Source organism: Bos grunniens, chromosome 19 (assembly GCF_055505025.1).
Source record: "Bos grunniens cultivar Pamir isolate PY7600 chromosome 19, Bosgru_T2T1.0, whole genome shotgun sequence".
NCBI lineage: Eukaryota > Metazoa > Chordata > Mammalia > Artiodactyla > Bovidae > Bos > Bos grunniens.
This window is the reverse complement of record NC_141183.1, coordinates 40,746,178-40,760,296: the sequence shown is the minus strand read 5'-3', so window position 1 is coordinate 40,760,296 and position 14,119 is coordinate 40,746,178. Positions and strand designations below refer to the sequence as shown.

The 14,119-nt window shown below is 52.3% G+C and overlaps 1 protein-coding gene across 4 annotated transcripts; it reads right to left on the bottom strand.

Annotated features, from left to right (window-relative positions):
* Positions 1–2,071: 2,071 nt before the first annotated feature.
* SCARF1 (scavenger receptor class F member 1) lies at positions 2,072–14,111 on the bottom strand. 4 transcript variants are annotated; one of them, XM_086359770.1, is made up of 11 exons: positions 13,619–14,111; positions 13,319–13,380; positions 12,950–13,051; positions 11,624–12,149; positions 9,174–9,392; positions 8,644–8,772; positions 7,670–7,773; positions 6,930–7,050; positions 5,545–5,669; positions 5,312–5,458; positions 2,072–3,246 (listed from the first exon to the last, which is right to left on the bottom strand). In XM_086359770.1, exons 1-11 carry the CDS (start codon positions 14,023–14,025, stop codon positions 3,227–3,229), a joined length of 1,962 nt encoding a protein of 653 aa, XP_086215896.1. In that variant the 5' UTR covers positions 14,026–14,111; the 3' UTR covers positions 2,072–3,226. The 4 variants fall into 4 exon arrangements, with proteins under 4 accessions (XP_086215896.1, XP_086215893.1, XP_086215895.1 ...); XM_086359767.1 differs by lacking the exon at positions 2,072–3,246 and adding an exon at positions 3,277–4,656; XM_086359769.1 differs by lacking the exons at positions 2,072–3,246; positions 8,644–8,772 and adding an exon at positions 3,277–4,656.
* Between the last annotated feature and the right edge of the window lie 8 nt (positions 14,112–14,119).

The window sequence follows — 14,119 nt, the reverse complement described above, 5'->3', positions numbered from 1 at the left end:
ATCGTAAACAAATTATTATACCTAAAGTAAGCTACAAGGATATGTTACTCAACACTGGGAATATAGCCAATATTTTATAATTACAATTTAAAAATTGTGAGTCACTATAGTGTACAAGTGTAACATAAAACATTGTACATCAAATGTACTTCAATTAAAAAATCATAAATAAAACCACTAAAGTACTAAAAAAATGTAGAAGATTATTTTACTGATTTTAAGGTAGAAAAGGCTTTTCCATCTTTCCATTACACATGACATTAAACCCAGAAGTCAAAAAGAAAAAGATTTGTCTAAATTTAAATTTTTAATTTCTGTAGGGAAAAGGAGAAAGAAACTATAAACAGCATTAAAAGACCAATCACAAACTGTGCAAAGAATTAATATCCTTGATATAAAGTCACTTATAAATCAATGAGAAAAAGATGACTATCTCAATTGAAAATTGGGGAAAGAATATAACCAGCGAGGGGCGGGTGGAAAAAAGAAAAAAAAGAATATAACCAAATCATCTACAGGAAAAAATACTAATAACTGACAAAGATATGAAAAGAAGTTTGGTCTTAGAATAATCATAGAGATTCACTCTAAAAAAGTTTTTCTAATGTGGGCCATTTTTAAAGTCTTTATTGGAGAAGGAAATGACAACCCACCCCAGTATTCTTGCCCAGAGAATCCCATGGACAGAGGAACCTGGTGGGCTGCAGTCCATGGGGTCGCAAAGAGTGGAACATGACTGAATGATTAAACAACAGTTGAATCTGTTACAGTATTGCTTCTGTTTTATGTTTTGGCCCCAAAGCATGTGGGATCTTGGCTCCCCGAGCAAGGATCAAACCCACACCCCCTGCTTGGAAGGTGAAGTCTCAACCATTGGACCACCAGGCAAGTCCCAGAAATTCACATTTTAATGATACTATTTTTTTCATTTTTTTAGTGATTCCATTATATATATATGTGTTTGTGGTTTTTTTTTTGAGTCACGGAACAAAGCATGTGGCATCTTAGTTCCTTAATGAAGGATCAAACCCATGCCCCATGCAGTCCACTGGATCACCAGAAAGCTCCATATATGTATATATGGAGTTATATATTTTTATTGTGGTTTATTACAGTTATATCTTTCTCACTGTAGTTTATTACAAGATATTGAATATAGTTCCCTGTGCTATATAGTAGGTCCTTGTTTATTATCTATTAATATTTTATATATGTTAATCCCATACTCCTAAGTTATTCCTCCCTCCTTCTCCTTTGGTAACCATAATTTTGTTTTTTATGTCTGTGAGTCTATTTCTGTTTAGTAGATAAGTTCATTCATATCATTTTTTAAAATTCCGCATATAAAGTGATCTCATTATATTTGTCTTTGACTTACTTCGTATGATAATCTCTAGGTCCATCCACGTTGCTGCAAATGGCAATATTTCATTCTTTCTTATGGCTGAGTGATACTTCATTGTGTATGTGGACATATCTTTACCCATTCATCTGTTGATGGATACTTAACGTTGCTTCCATGCCGTGGATATTATAAATAGTGCTGCTATGAACATTGGCTGCATGAATGATGTTTTTTAAATCATTCATATCAAAATAGCATTTTTTTGAGTTAAAAACCTCAAATAAAAAACTTTTATCTGGGGAATTCCCTGGTGGTTCAGTGCTTAGGACTTCATGCTTTCACGGCTGAGGGCCCAGGTTCAGTCCCTGGATGGGGAACTAACCCACAAGCTGCATGGCATGGCCAAAAAAAAAAAAAAAAACTCACAAAAACAAAACACTTATCTGTACAACAAGTTTGACATTTTAAGAAGCTTTAACATGTTATTGCCTTAGAGATTTTTTGTGTGTGTGCTAAAATAATAATGAGATTCCACCTCTAACCTATCAGATTGGGTATGGGGAAACAGATACCAATATAATTTATGAGAACATAAAGCCATTCAGCCCTTTTTTGGGGGCCATTTGGAGTAAATACTCAAATATTTAATATTGTTACCCCATAACCCAGCAATTCCACTTCTAGGAATCTCTTCTACAAAAAAAACAGCACTAATACAAAAAGAAATGTAGACCAAGTTGGCTACTGCATCATTTATTGGATCAAAATAATTAGAAACAACCCACATCCCCATAGGTAGGGGATGGCTTAAATAACCTGTGTTATTTCCCCATGATGGAATCCCATTTTTTATAAAAAGAAGTAGTTTTATATTAACTAACATCAAAACATAGCCAGGATATATTGTTAAGAAAAATAGCAAACTGCAGAATGAGACGCTCTTCTGTTTTCATGTGCGCAGAAAAGCATCTGAAACGAAGCACCTAAACTGTTCCTGAGCTTCTCTACCCACTGGGACAGAGGGGTTTGATCTTTGTTTCCTGTCTGGGCAATGCAAATATGTGAGGAAAGAATTCAGGACTAGACCAACAGGCATTCCATGAAAATTGAGTCTGGCCCCTCCCTCATCCCACAGAATCCCTTGAGGAGAAGGGAAATCTGATTTTTACTCTAGACGTGTCTATAATGTTAGTACCTTTTATTTATTTTTAAACTTTTATTTATCTTTGGCTGTGCTAGATCTTCAGTGCTGCACAGGCTTTTCTCTAGTGGTGAGCAGGGGCTCCTCTAGGTGCTGTGCGCGAGCTTCTCATTGCGGGGGCTTCTCTTGTTGGGGAGCACAGGCTCTAGGGCACGTGGGCTTTGCTCTGCAGCACGTGGCACTTCCCAGACCAGTGACCGAACTCGTGTCTCCTGCCTTTGCAGGCAGATTCTTTACCACTGAACCACTAGGGAAGCCCAGTACTTTTTAACAAACAATGTTGCTTGTTATAATTTTAAAAATTCAACCTAGTGAGAGAAGTAAAAAAGAATGTAGGAAATTTGGAAATTATGTGTAAATTTAAGAAAATATCTGCCGCACTCTCATCTCCCGGAGAAAAATGCCGTGTGATGCCTTCCTCTCAAATGTTTTTTACGCACATCCATCTTTTTTATTTCTTTAAAGAATATTTATTTATTCGGTTATGTCAGGTCTTAGTAGCAGCACATGGAATCCAGAGTGGGCAGGCTTCAGTAGTTGCTGCATTCTGGCTCTCTAGTTGTGGTCCGAGGGCTTTGTTGCTCTGAAGGATGTGGGATCTTATAGGTCTCTGACCAGGAATGGAACCCGAGTCCCCTGCATTGCAAGGCGGAACCACTGGACCACCAGGGAAGTCCCCCTCACGTCTTTTTTTTTAAGTCTATAAAACAGTCACAAAATAAACACAAAATGGAAGAATTCTAAACATGTATTCTGAGGCCAAAAGGAATGAAATTTGTAAAAAAGGAAACATGATTTACATGTAACAGGATAGCATGAACAAGCTCCCATATTCTTACACAACCTGATTTAGTTGGTTGTTTAGGAACCTTTCATAAGGAATATCTCTTTAATCTTTTATCATCCAACAGTGTGGTTGTTTCCCATTTCAGAAAAATGTCTTGCAAATGAAGGAAAGAAGAGACTGGGGCTAAACAGAGCCCAGGACAACAGAGAAAAAGTCCCTGCAGTCATCTCTTCCCTGTTCCTGACCCCATTCGGTGGGGTCTCTGCCCAGGCCTTCCAGACCCACTCCCAGAGCTCGGCTAGGACCCAGAGCCACCTGGCCTCCAGCACTGACATTTCCCAGTGAAAGTGCAAGGGGGCATGTCTTTCTGGCCCTGGGATCTTTTCCCAGCACAAAACAATCTGATAGGGGCAATCTGAGGCCTAAGCCCCATCCACCATCTTCCCACTCATGAAATTCAAGATCCTCAGGGTTCCAGTGGCCCAGAGATGGGTACGACATTTTCATACTGGGGCTCTTCCTGCCCTTCCTTGTCAGCCACCTTCTGGGGATCCTGTACTAGGGAGCCATCCTCAGGGGCCAGCTCCTGGCCACCCTCTGAGCTCTTGATGCCGCCCCCCAGGCTCCTGGCCCCTTCCTCTGACCCAGTCCCTGAAGACTCCAAGGCCCCAGTCAGCTCCTCCTTCATGGCTGAGCTGGGGCTCTGATTGGCAGAGCCAGAGTCTAGCCTGGGGCTGTCCTTGTTCCGACTCAGGGCCCGACGTGGAGGCTTGGGAATGGCACTCTTGACCTTGGGTTCTGCCTGGCCTTTCTGGAAGCTACCAAAACGGCGGAGGACAGACCGGACGGGGCCCTCAGGTCCCCGGGGTGTCCCTGCCAACATGTAGATCGTGGTGACAGAGCCTGAGCTTTCCTGGACACTGCCCTCGATGGCTTCCACACGCTCAGCCACTGTCCGGCCACCAAGTGGGAGCCGGCGGCGACCAACAGCTGAATCCCTGGGGCTGGCAGTACCAGGAGGGGCCCCATCTGTTTCCACTTGAGGGCCTGTGGACTCCTCAGTCTCCTGGCTTTCAGGACCTGGCTGGGTCCCCCGGGAGAGCCTCTTGGGCTTTCGGAGAGGGCTGGACAGCTCCCCGGAGCCTCGGCGACTCTGTGGTGCGAACTTGGTGCCTTCAGCAAAGGAGACTGATGGCCGCTTGGCCCTAGCGAGGCTGGAAGTGCGCGGGATGGCAAACGGCGTGGAGGCATCCTCAGGGGGAGGGAAGGGACCTCCAGCCAGGCTGGCCTCTGAGGATTCCGCTGGGACCGCAGGGACCATCCCTGGCAGAGGAGACAGAAGTGCTTGACTGAAGCTGGGCTGGGCTCCCCAATCCATCTTACTTACCCAGCTCAGCATCTTTTGGGAGGCCCCCAAAATGGAGCAAGGGAGAGGGTGAGGATGCAGAGAGCCTGGGGAAAGGGCTATTCAGGCAGAGGCTGCCGCCGCTACCCTCTGTTCCCACTGTTCTCCCCGACTTTGTGATAATGCCACACTCCAACCACGCTGAAACTCTCTCGGTGCCACGTGGCCATGTCCTTCTTACTTACTGCCTTTTGTGTACACTGTTCCCTCTTCCTGAAATGTCACTGCCATTTCTCCCTGTCCCTGGGCTAACTCCTACTGATTCTGCCAGATTCAACTCCAATACCACGAACACCGAGACATCATCTCTGACCCCTGTCACCCCTGACATGCTGGATTACGAGCACCTACTCGCATGGCCCCCATGAAAGCATGTATCACTCTGTCCTACCACCCACTGTCTCGTAGACTATACGCTTGCGCAGGGCAGACATCTCTCTTGTTCTCGACTGCATCCCACAGCCAAGAACCGTGATGGGCAGAGTGGGTGCCTGCTACACGTCTGCTGAAGGAATAAAGAAGAGGGTGTGATGAGCAGGCTGGCTCAGGGGCAGGAGGCTGTTTGGGGGCTACCTTCTTGGGGTGGCACGCAATAGGCAGGACCCTCATCCTCTTCTCCAGACTCGGAATCCGAAGAGAAGGAGTCGTCCGAAGCCCAGCCAGCGGAGGGCGGCTCGATGAAGCTGTGGTTGAAGGGGATCTCCGGGTCGTGGTGGGAGACTGCGGGGGAGGGGCTCCAGGTCAAGTGCAGCACCCGAGGGGACACCTTGACCCTTGGCAACCCTTGACCTTCAGCACCCACTTACCTGTCACCCAGGGAAGCTTGTGGCTGCTCAGGGGACCACAGGGCAGCGCAGAGCCCAGGCTGGAGGTCAGGGCCCCCCAGACCCGCAGCTTCATCCTGGACATGGCGGTTCCATCTCTCACCGGCCTGAGGGCAAGGGAGAGTGGTCAGTGTGGGAGAGCCCTGACTAGGGCAGGAGAAAAGGGCCAGGACCATTCTGACTCCACGGCTCATGTGACAAAGTGACCGTGTCTACCTCAGTTACTCTCTGTGACTACAGAGTAAAACCCAAACCGAGATCTGGAGAGAGAGAGAGATTGACCCCGAGATCCAGGCCTGACACAGACGGCAGCATGGCTCCAGAGTCACAAGGTGGCCAATCTGGCTCTGATTTAGCCTCTCTGGGCCTCAACTTCCTCATTTGTAAAATGGGGACAACGACTCCTATCTATCAGAGCTTTTTTTCAGGACCCAGCATAGCACCACCTACACAGAGGACTGCCCCCAAATGCAGCTCTGTGTGATTATCATCTTCGCTGAGCCCCAGCTCACTGATCTTTCTGGAAGTGACACAACCTCTGGGAAGCTCCCCCTTGTCCCCACCCCCAAGCTGGAAGCAACTGCTTCACTCATTGCCATTCCTCAGACAGACTGTGCACGCGTCCTGGTTCCTGAGTGAAGGGCTTCTCCTTTTCCCTGAGAACTAGGTCCCCAGGGTAGGGCCTTCTAGGCCTGCTGCTCTGATGATGCCCCCACAGACAAGAGGGGCATGCTCAAGAGGTAGTGAGTGAACTAACAGCACACCAGACAAAACAGAGTCCAGAAAATGGCACGGGCTTCATGCAGGCCAGTGACTAGCAGGGTCACCTTGGGTCTGTGTCCTCCTGGGAATTAAGAAGGCAAATCCCCTGTCTCCAAGTGCCTTGCTCAAAACCTCCGTCCACACTGCTCTGAGCTTCCAAGGGGCCGAGAAGTATGAAGAGGTTTCATAAAGGAACAAAGCTCTTGTGCAAAGAGTGTTCCCCGCAGCAGCCCCCCAGCTTCAATCCCTCCTCGCCTCTCCTTTTCTCAGAAAACCACGCTCTCTGCTGAAGCCTTGCACAGGCTTTCACGGCACTCTCCCTTCACGTCTCTTTGCCTCCCCGCCCAGAGCTATCCTGCTGCTTCTGCCTTCTGCCAGCCTGGTGCCTGCTCCCCCACACCCCCCACCCCTGGAAGCATCTGAGGAGGGCAGGTGGCTGACCTGGTGTCTCCAGGCCACGGCCATGGCCAGCTACCTCATTACCTCTGACCTACATGTGTGACAAGGTCAGCCTATCTCCATCCCAGAAAGGAAACCATAGATACCACCTTGCTTCCACCCATGGCCTGAGCTGTGGGGTCGGGAAGACAGGGGCCTGTGTTCACCTGTCCTTGGGGTCCAGCCGGGCAGCCCAGCAGCAGCAGGCACAGCAGGCGATGGCCAGGAGCAGCAGCAGCAGAGGAACGAGGATGCCCGCGATGAGGGCGGCGTCCTGACTATGCGATCCTAGGGAGGGTGGGCGATGGACACGTATTCGGGGCCTTCTTGTCTCCCGCACATCATGTCTCCTCTCTAGCTCTGCATTGCCTTCTCCCCAGAATCTCCCACCTGTGGGGCCCTCCCCTTCTTCTGAGAGATGTAGACTTAGCTCAGCTTGGAGGCCCCCTCCTCCAGCCAGCCTCCCTGCTGATCTTTCCCTTACTGATGGTCCACGGCCCGTTCCACAAACTCTTGCCCCAATTCTCAGGCCTGATGAGACACCCCAGTGTCCAGCCCTGTGTACCCATTTCCTGCGTGCTAGCCTGTTTTCTCAGGGGACCAGGGCTCTATCCTGTCTTTGGGGAGCTCCAAAGCACCCATACAGATTTCAGGTAGAGAGAGCATATCTGAAGTGGGCTTAGCCTTTCTAGCAAGTAAGGAAGTCCCAGAGCCTGTGTCGAGGGCCATTCTTTCATGATTTCCCTGGCAGACCAGTGGTTAAGACTCCGAGCTTCCACTGCATGGGGCGTGGGTTTGATCCCTGGTCAGGGAACTAAGATCCCACATATCACACAGTACAGCCGAAAAAAAAAAAAGGCCACCCTTCCCCCAGCTACTTCACCCTGTACTCTTTGTTCCAGCTTACCCAGCTGGCAGGCCCCAGAGACAGGGTCGCAGTTTCCCTCTGGACATTCGCAGGGAACAGAGCAGTTGTTTCCATGGAAGCCAGATGGACACGAAGTATTGCAGCTTTGGGGGGACAGGGGAGATAAGCGGGAGGCTGGCTGAGAAGGCATAGAGGTGGGCAGGGGAAGGTAGATTTCTGGGCACTGCTCCCCACCCCCTGCCACACAGACTTCCCCTGAAGGATGCCCAGCCAGACTCCTCTGACCTCTGAGCCACATTCTAAGCACCCCACCCCTGGCAGTGTTTAAAATAATCCCTTAGCTCCTAAGCCCATCTTCCAGAGAGACCATCCACAAACTGCCTCCTGGCTCCCAGGCCCCCCAGGGTGCAAGCCTCAGGCAGGGTCCACCTCTCACGATCTTCATTCCATGTCCACTTGGCGCTATCATTGAAATAAGCAGGATGCCAGTGGAATCCAGACTTCCTCGAGTTTAGAGGTCTGGGCAAGGCCCAGCCCCGCCCTAACTCTCTGGGCCTGGGTCCTCTCCTCCGTAAAATGAAATCTCTGCCAGTTAATACTCTCTTCTGTCCCACAGGTGGGAGAACCTGACATTGGCGACACTGACATCCCCAGGTGGCTCAGTGGCAAAGAATCTGCTGCCAAGGCAGGAGGTGCAGGAGATCCCTGGGTTGGGAAGATCCCTTGGAGACGGAAATGGCAACCTGCTCTAGTGTTCTTGCCTGGGAAATCCCATGGACAGAGGGGTCTGGCAGGCTACATACAGTCCATGGGGTCACACAGAGTCAGACACGACTGCGCTGGTTCTACTTCTACTACTGAGCCCCCTTTGGAAGATGCAGACCCCACAACCAGAGGAATACCTTCCTAGTTATGAGTATGCTGGGTGGGCGGTGGAGAAGCCCAGGCAGGGAAGTTTAGGGAGCAGACTGCACAGAGGCCTGACCTAGGCCCCTCCTCCTCCCAGTCCTCACCTGGGCCCCCAGTAGCCAGCGTTGCAGACACACTCCCCTGTCACAGCATCACAGGCCCCCTGGACACAGGTGGGGCAGGTAGAGCCGCAACCCTCCCCAAAGGTGCCAATCAGGCAGGGGTCTTCACACCTGAGGTGAGGGGAGACTCAGAATGGAGAGCAAGGCCAGCCTGACCTCCCCCGCAGGGCCCCACCTATCTTACCCCATACTTCTAGATTTAGAGACCCAAGCGTCTACACATTCAGCAGTGAAGCTCAGGTGCAAGCAGGGCCTTGAATCTGAGGTCAGACCCAATAGGTGACAGACTATAGATCCCTGGAGGGAGATAAGGGTGGGAAGCCTGAGTAGTGGGGGGCCTGCCCAGGGCCCCATCATCACCCATGTTTCCTGCCTTAGTTTTCACCCAGAGGTGGGCCCCATGGGGTTGTGTGACTATATGCTTGGAAGAGGGGGCAGCTTTCCAAGAGGGAGCAGCTGGGGCAAGCATTTAGAAGGAAGGTATACCTCTCCCTGAGCAGCTGGCCCCTCACCTGGGCCCCCGCCAGCCAGGCTCACAGCGCTGACAGTGACCAGTGTCTGGCTGACAGGCCTCTCCAAGCCGGCAGTGGGGGCACTGCTGGCTACAGTTCTCGCCAAAGGTGCCAGGAGGGCAGGGCTGGTGGCACTGGGTCCCGTTCCAGCCCGGCTTGCAGGCCTCGCAGCTGCCTGTGTCTGCAGAGCACGGCTTATTCTGCTTGCAGTGGCCACAGCTGGGAAGAGAAGGAGTCCAGGGAGCCCTGGGAGGTGGACGGATGTCGCACCCACCCAGGCCTCCAGGGTCTAGAGAGCATCTTGGTTCCAGCAGGGCCATTCAGGCAGGTCTGAGCCTCAGTTTCCCCATGTTGTACAACAAAGAGGCTGGACAGACTATCTCTGAGGCTCTAGTAGGATTCCAGCCCTTTCCTAACCACCTCCCCATTCTGAGCCCCATCCTTCGCTGGATCCCAGGGTCCCCAGGAGTTCCCAGCCCAGCCAGGGAAACCAAGTTACCACCCCAAGCTCTGCCTCCCTTCTGCCCAGGGTTTCCTTCCTCCCCCTTCCCCTTCTTCCCTTCCACCCTTGCCACCTCAGAGGTCTGGCATGAACAGGCCTCACTAGTTTAGCTCCTTTCCCATTTTGTGCTTTATAAAAAGGCATCAAGTGCAGGTTTTCACCACTAGCATTTTATCTTTAGATTTTTTTAAGGTTTACTGGGTTATCATTGACATACAGCACTATTATGAATTCAAAGTGTGCAGCATAATGACTTCATATATATAGTGTGAAATGATTACCATGAAAAGTCTAGTGAACACCCATCATCTCATATGGATACCAAAAAATAAAGTTTTGTTTTTTTTTTTTTCCCCTTGTGACGAGAACTCTCAGGATCTACCCTTTTAACAACTTTTCCACTAAGGCTTATCTTATCTTAATATCGCCTTCATCCTTATTTGAACTTTCTCCCTCCAGAGACTTAATTATCTAGGATCATGCGCTTGGATCAGACTCGTTAGTGGGAGAAGGGGAGTTCATAAAATCAATTTAACAGATCCTGACCAGAATTAAAAAAGGGAGAACAGAAAACATTTGGGTGTATATATATGCGTGTGTGTGTGTGTGTTGTCAGCTTAATTTTTTTACTTCAGTTTATATATTGCCCATCATATACATGTATGATATATATGTATATCATATGTATAAATAAACAAATAAATGGACCATAAAGAAAGCTGAGAACCGAAGAATTGATGCTTCTGAATTGTGGTGTTGGAGAAGACTCTTGAGAGACCCTCAGTCCTAAAGGAAATCAGTCCTGAATAGTCACTGGAAAGACTGAGGCTGAAGCTAAAGCTCCAAGCCTTGGGCCACCTGATGCGAAGAACTGACTCACTGGAAAAGACCCTGATGCTGGGGAAGATTGAAGGCAGGAGGAGAAGGGGATGACAGTGGATGAGATGGTTGGATGTCATCACCGACTCCATGGACATGAGTTCGAGCAAGCTCTGGGAATTGGTGATGTACAGGGAGGCCTGGCCTGCTGCAGTCCATGGGGTTGCCAAGAGTCGGACACGACTGAGCGACTGAATTGAATTGAATACATATATGATGGAATGTAAAACGTTTCTTAAAGTGGGTGGACCTGGTCAAAGTTTGAAAGACCCTGAGTGGCAGAGAGACCCTGCAATAGTCCTTTTGCCACGCGATTCGTTATGTTTCTTTTGTCCTATTTCTATGGCTTGCTAGGAGTATTCTGTTTAACAGTAACCAGATGAACCTACCTAGATAGCACATTGAAAAGCAGAGACATTACTTTGCCAACAAAGGTCCGTCTAGTCAAGGCTATGGTTTTTCCAGTGGTCATGTACGGATGTGAGAATTGGACTGTGAAGAAAGCTGGGTGCCGAAGAAATGATGCTTTTGAACTGTGGTGTTGGAGAAGACTCTTGAGAATCCCTTGGACTGCAAGGAGATCCAACCAGTCCATTCTAAAGGAGATCAGCCCTGGATGTTCTTTGGAAGGAATGATGCTAAAGCTGAAACTCCAGTACTTTGGCCACCTCATGGGAAGAGTTGACTCATTGGAAAAGACTCTGATGCTGGGAGGGATTGGGGGCAGGAGGAGAAGGGGACGACAGAGGATGAGATGGCTGGATGGCATCACTGACCCGATGAACTTAAGTTTGAGTGAACTCCAGAGATGGTGATGGACAGGGAGGCCTGGCGTGCTGCGATTCATGGGGTCGCAAAGAGTCGGACACGACTGAGCGACTGAACTGACTGACTGAAACACATGAAAGTGGTGGGCGAGGGGGACTTAGGGGCACCGAGGGTCTCTTTGCCCTCTTTCACCCCACCCTTGTCTGTTTCTGCGCAACCTTCTCCCAGCGCCCCGGCCTCCCCTCTCATTCTCTCCTGTTCCTTCGCACGCCCTCCTCCCTCCCTTCTCACCCTGGCTCACCTGTCGCGGCACCGGAGCCCGTACTGGCCGGCGGGGCAGGGCAGCTCGCAACGCACGCCTTGGAAGCCGGGCGGGCAGGAGCACTGGCCGGAGACGGCGCTGCAGCGGCCGCGCACGCACTCGCACGGCTGTCGGCACTCGGGGCCCCACCAGCCCGGCCGGCAGGCGCAGCGGCCCGACTCCTGCGCGCACGGCGAGCCGTGGCAGGCGCAGCGGAAGCTGCAGCGGCGGCCCCACCAGCCTGGCTCGCACAGGCAGGAGCCGGTGGCCTGATCGCACCGCGCCGCCGCGGGGTTGCACTGGCACGGGCGGCGGCACGTGGGCGACCACCAGCCGGGCTCGCAGCGGCACGCGCCGGTCTCGGGGTTGCAGCGGCCGTGGGGACCGCAGGCGCACGGAAACTCGCAGCGGTCGCCCCAGCGGTCAGGTTGGCAGTGGCACACGCCGGTGGCCGGTTCGCACTGGCCGTGCGGGTGGCAGGCGCAGACCTCCCTGCAGTCGGGGCCCCAGTACTGGCCCGGGCAGCCTGCGACAGGGCAAGGGGGGACGGAAGAGGGTCAGCGGGCTCGGGGCCGGGCACGGATGCTCGCCGCACGCCCCCTTGTGTGCCAGGAGGGACCCTCCAAGAGCCCGGGACAGCCTGTCCCCCTGGGGCACAGCTCACTTCCTGCCCCCGACTCTGAACCATAAGGCTCCTTAAGCACTGGCCAGCCTCCCACTTCCACATTCCTGAACACACTTAAGAGTGGGAAAGGGGCCGGTCTAGAGCCACACGAAGTGGGTGGGCCTGCATTCGGGCCCCTCCTCCCTCTCTTTGGGTTCCCCCCACCCCCAACTGTGTCTCTCCAGGCCTGGAGGCTGCCCTTGGGGTAGCCACACACCCTCAGCGTCTCCTCTCAACCCCAACCCGTGGCGGCTGGCTACCCTCTGGCTAATCTGCCCACCAACCACTTTGCCAAGTCCCTCTTTGTGCCAGAGAAGGTGGACACTCCAGTCACTCTCCAGACTGGCATAAGGTGTATGAGACTGAGAGCGCATTCATTTTGCAGTTGACCGGAATCTCCAGCATCTTTCAGAAAGTTGAAAGGGAAGATGAACAGCCCAGAACTGAACCTGTGGGAGGACTTTGAGGATGGCGTAGAAACCAGATGACTCAGGGCATCCCTGGGAGTGCGTCACTTCCTGTCTCCGGACCTCAGTTTCCTCAGCAAAGCTTGGAGGGACTCTGGCCCTGCTCTTGTAAGATTACTTTGCTACCTGCTTCACCTCCCCTCTCCCCCAGTCCTGTCCGGCCCCTTTATCCTTCAGGAGACACTCAGGACTCACGGGAGTTGCACTGGGCTCCGAAGAATCCAGGTTTGCACCGACAGAGGCCTGGTTTCACACATACCTCGTCTTCCCGGCAGGCATCCAGCCCCTCGCAGATGGCTGAAAAACACCCCACCCAGGTTGGAAGGACAGGGGTGTGGCCAGGGGACACTCTGTCCCTCTCACTGGCTCCCGCCGCCCCTGCCTCCCTCAAGGGCTATTTCCTCAGGGGCGGGGGGTTGGGTCACAGGAGGGACCCTGGCACAAGGGCTCAGGAGGGCAAACAGACCCCAGGGTGGGTAGGAAGGAAGGGTCACTGGGCTCTGTCCTCCTTTATCCTCCAGTGGCGGGTGGGGTGGGGTGGGTGGGACCATCCTGGCTACTCACGGATGGTGCATTCTCGATCTTTCCGCCTCCAGCCTGGGCAGCACTGGAGCTCAGCAGAGGGACTGTGGGGCAGAGAGGGGTCAGCTGGGGGGGCAGCCTGGCCCTGCAGGTGGATCACTGTCACTGGCCTCAGCCCCATCTGGTAGGGCTGGCCAAGGTTTCACAGCCCCACGTCCGCAAACCCTTTCCACTCTGTCCCTAGCCATCCCACCGCTTCCAGGCTGTCCCCGAGCCCCTCCTGCTTTAGCCCCTCTTTCTTCATGTCCTCTTCCCCCCTCATCAGACTCCCACAAGACCCACCTGCTGGCCTTGCAGACGTGCCGCCCCCCGGCGTCCAGCTCAGACCCTGGGGCCCCCAGAGCCTCGAGCAGCAACAGAGGGAACAGCAGCCCCGGCCCCATGGCGGCCAGTGCAGCGGGAGGGCTTGGGTCAGTCTGGCCCCCACAGCGCCCAACCCCCTTCCTACTTCCTCCCCAGGCTTTTCCTGAGGAAACCAGGCTAGAGGGGCGGGCTGCCATGAGGCACCTCCCTGAGACAGTGGGCAGGCGCTGAGATGCAGACACCAGAATAGTGAAAGGAAAAGGGAAGGCCAATGGTGAGGGCTGAGTAGGGGCTTCTGGGCTGGTCTGAATCTGGAGCAGGCAGGAAGATGAGGCTGTAAGTCCCGGATCCCAGGACAGGCGAGTGGGTGAGCCATGGGAATCCATTAGATCACATTCCCCAAGGAAAGTCGGAGAGGGGAGAAGGCCCCCCCACCAGTGACAACCAAGGGGCCATCCTGGCAGAGCTGGGCAGGGGCGG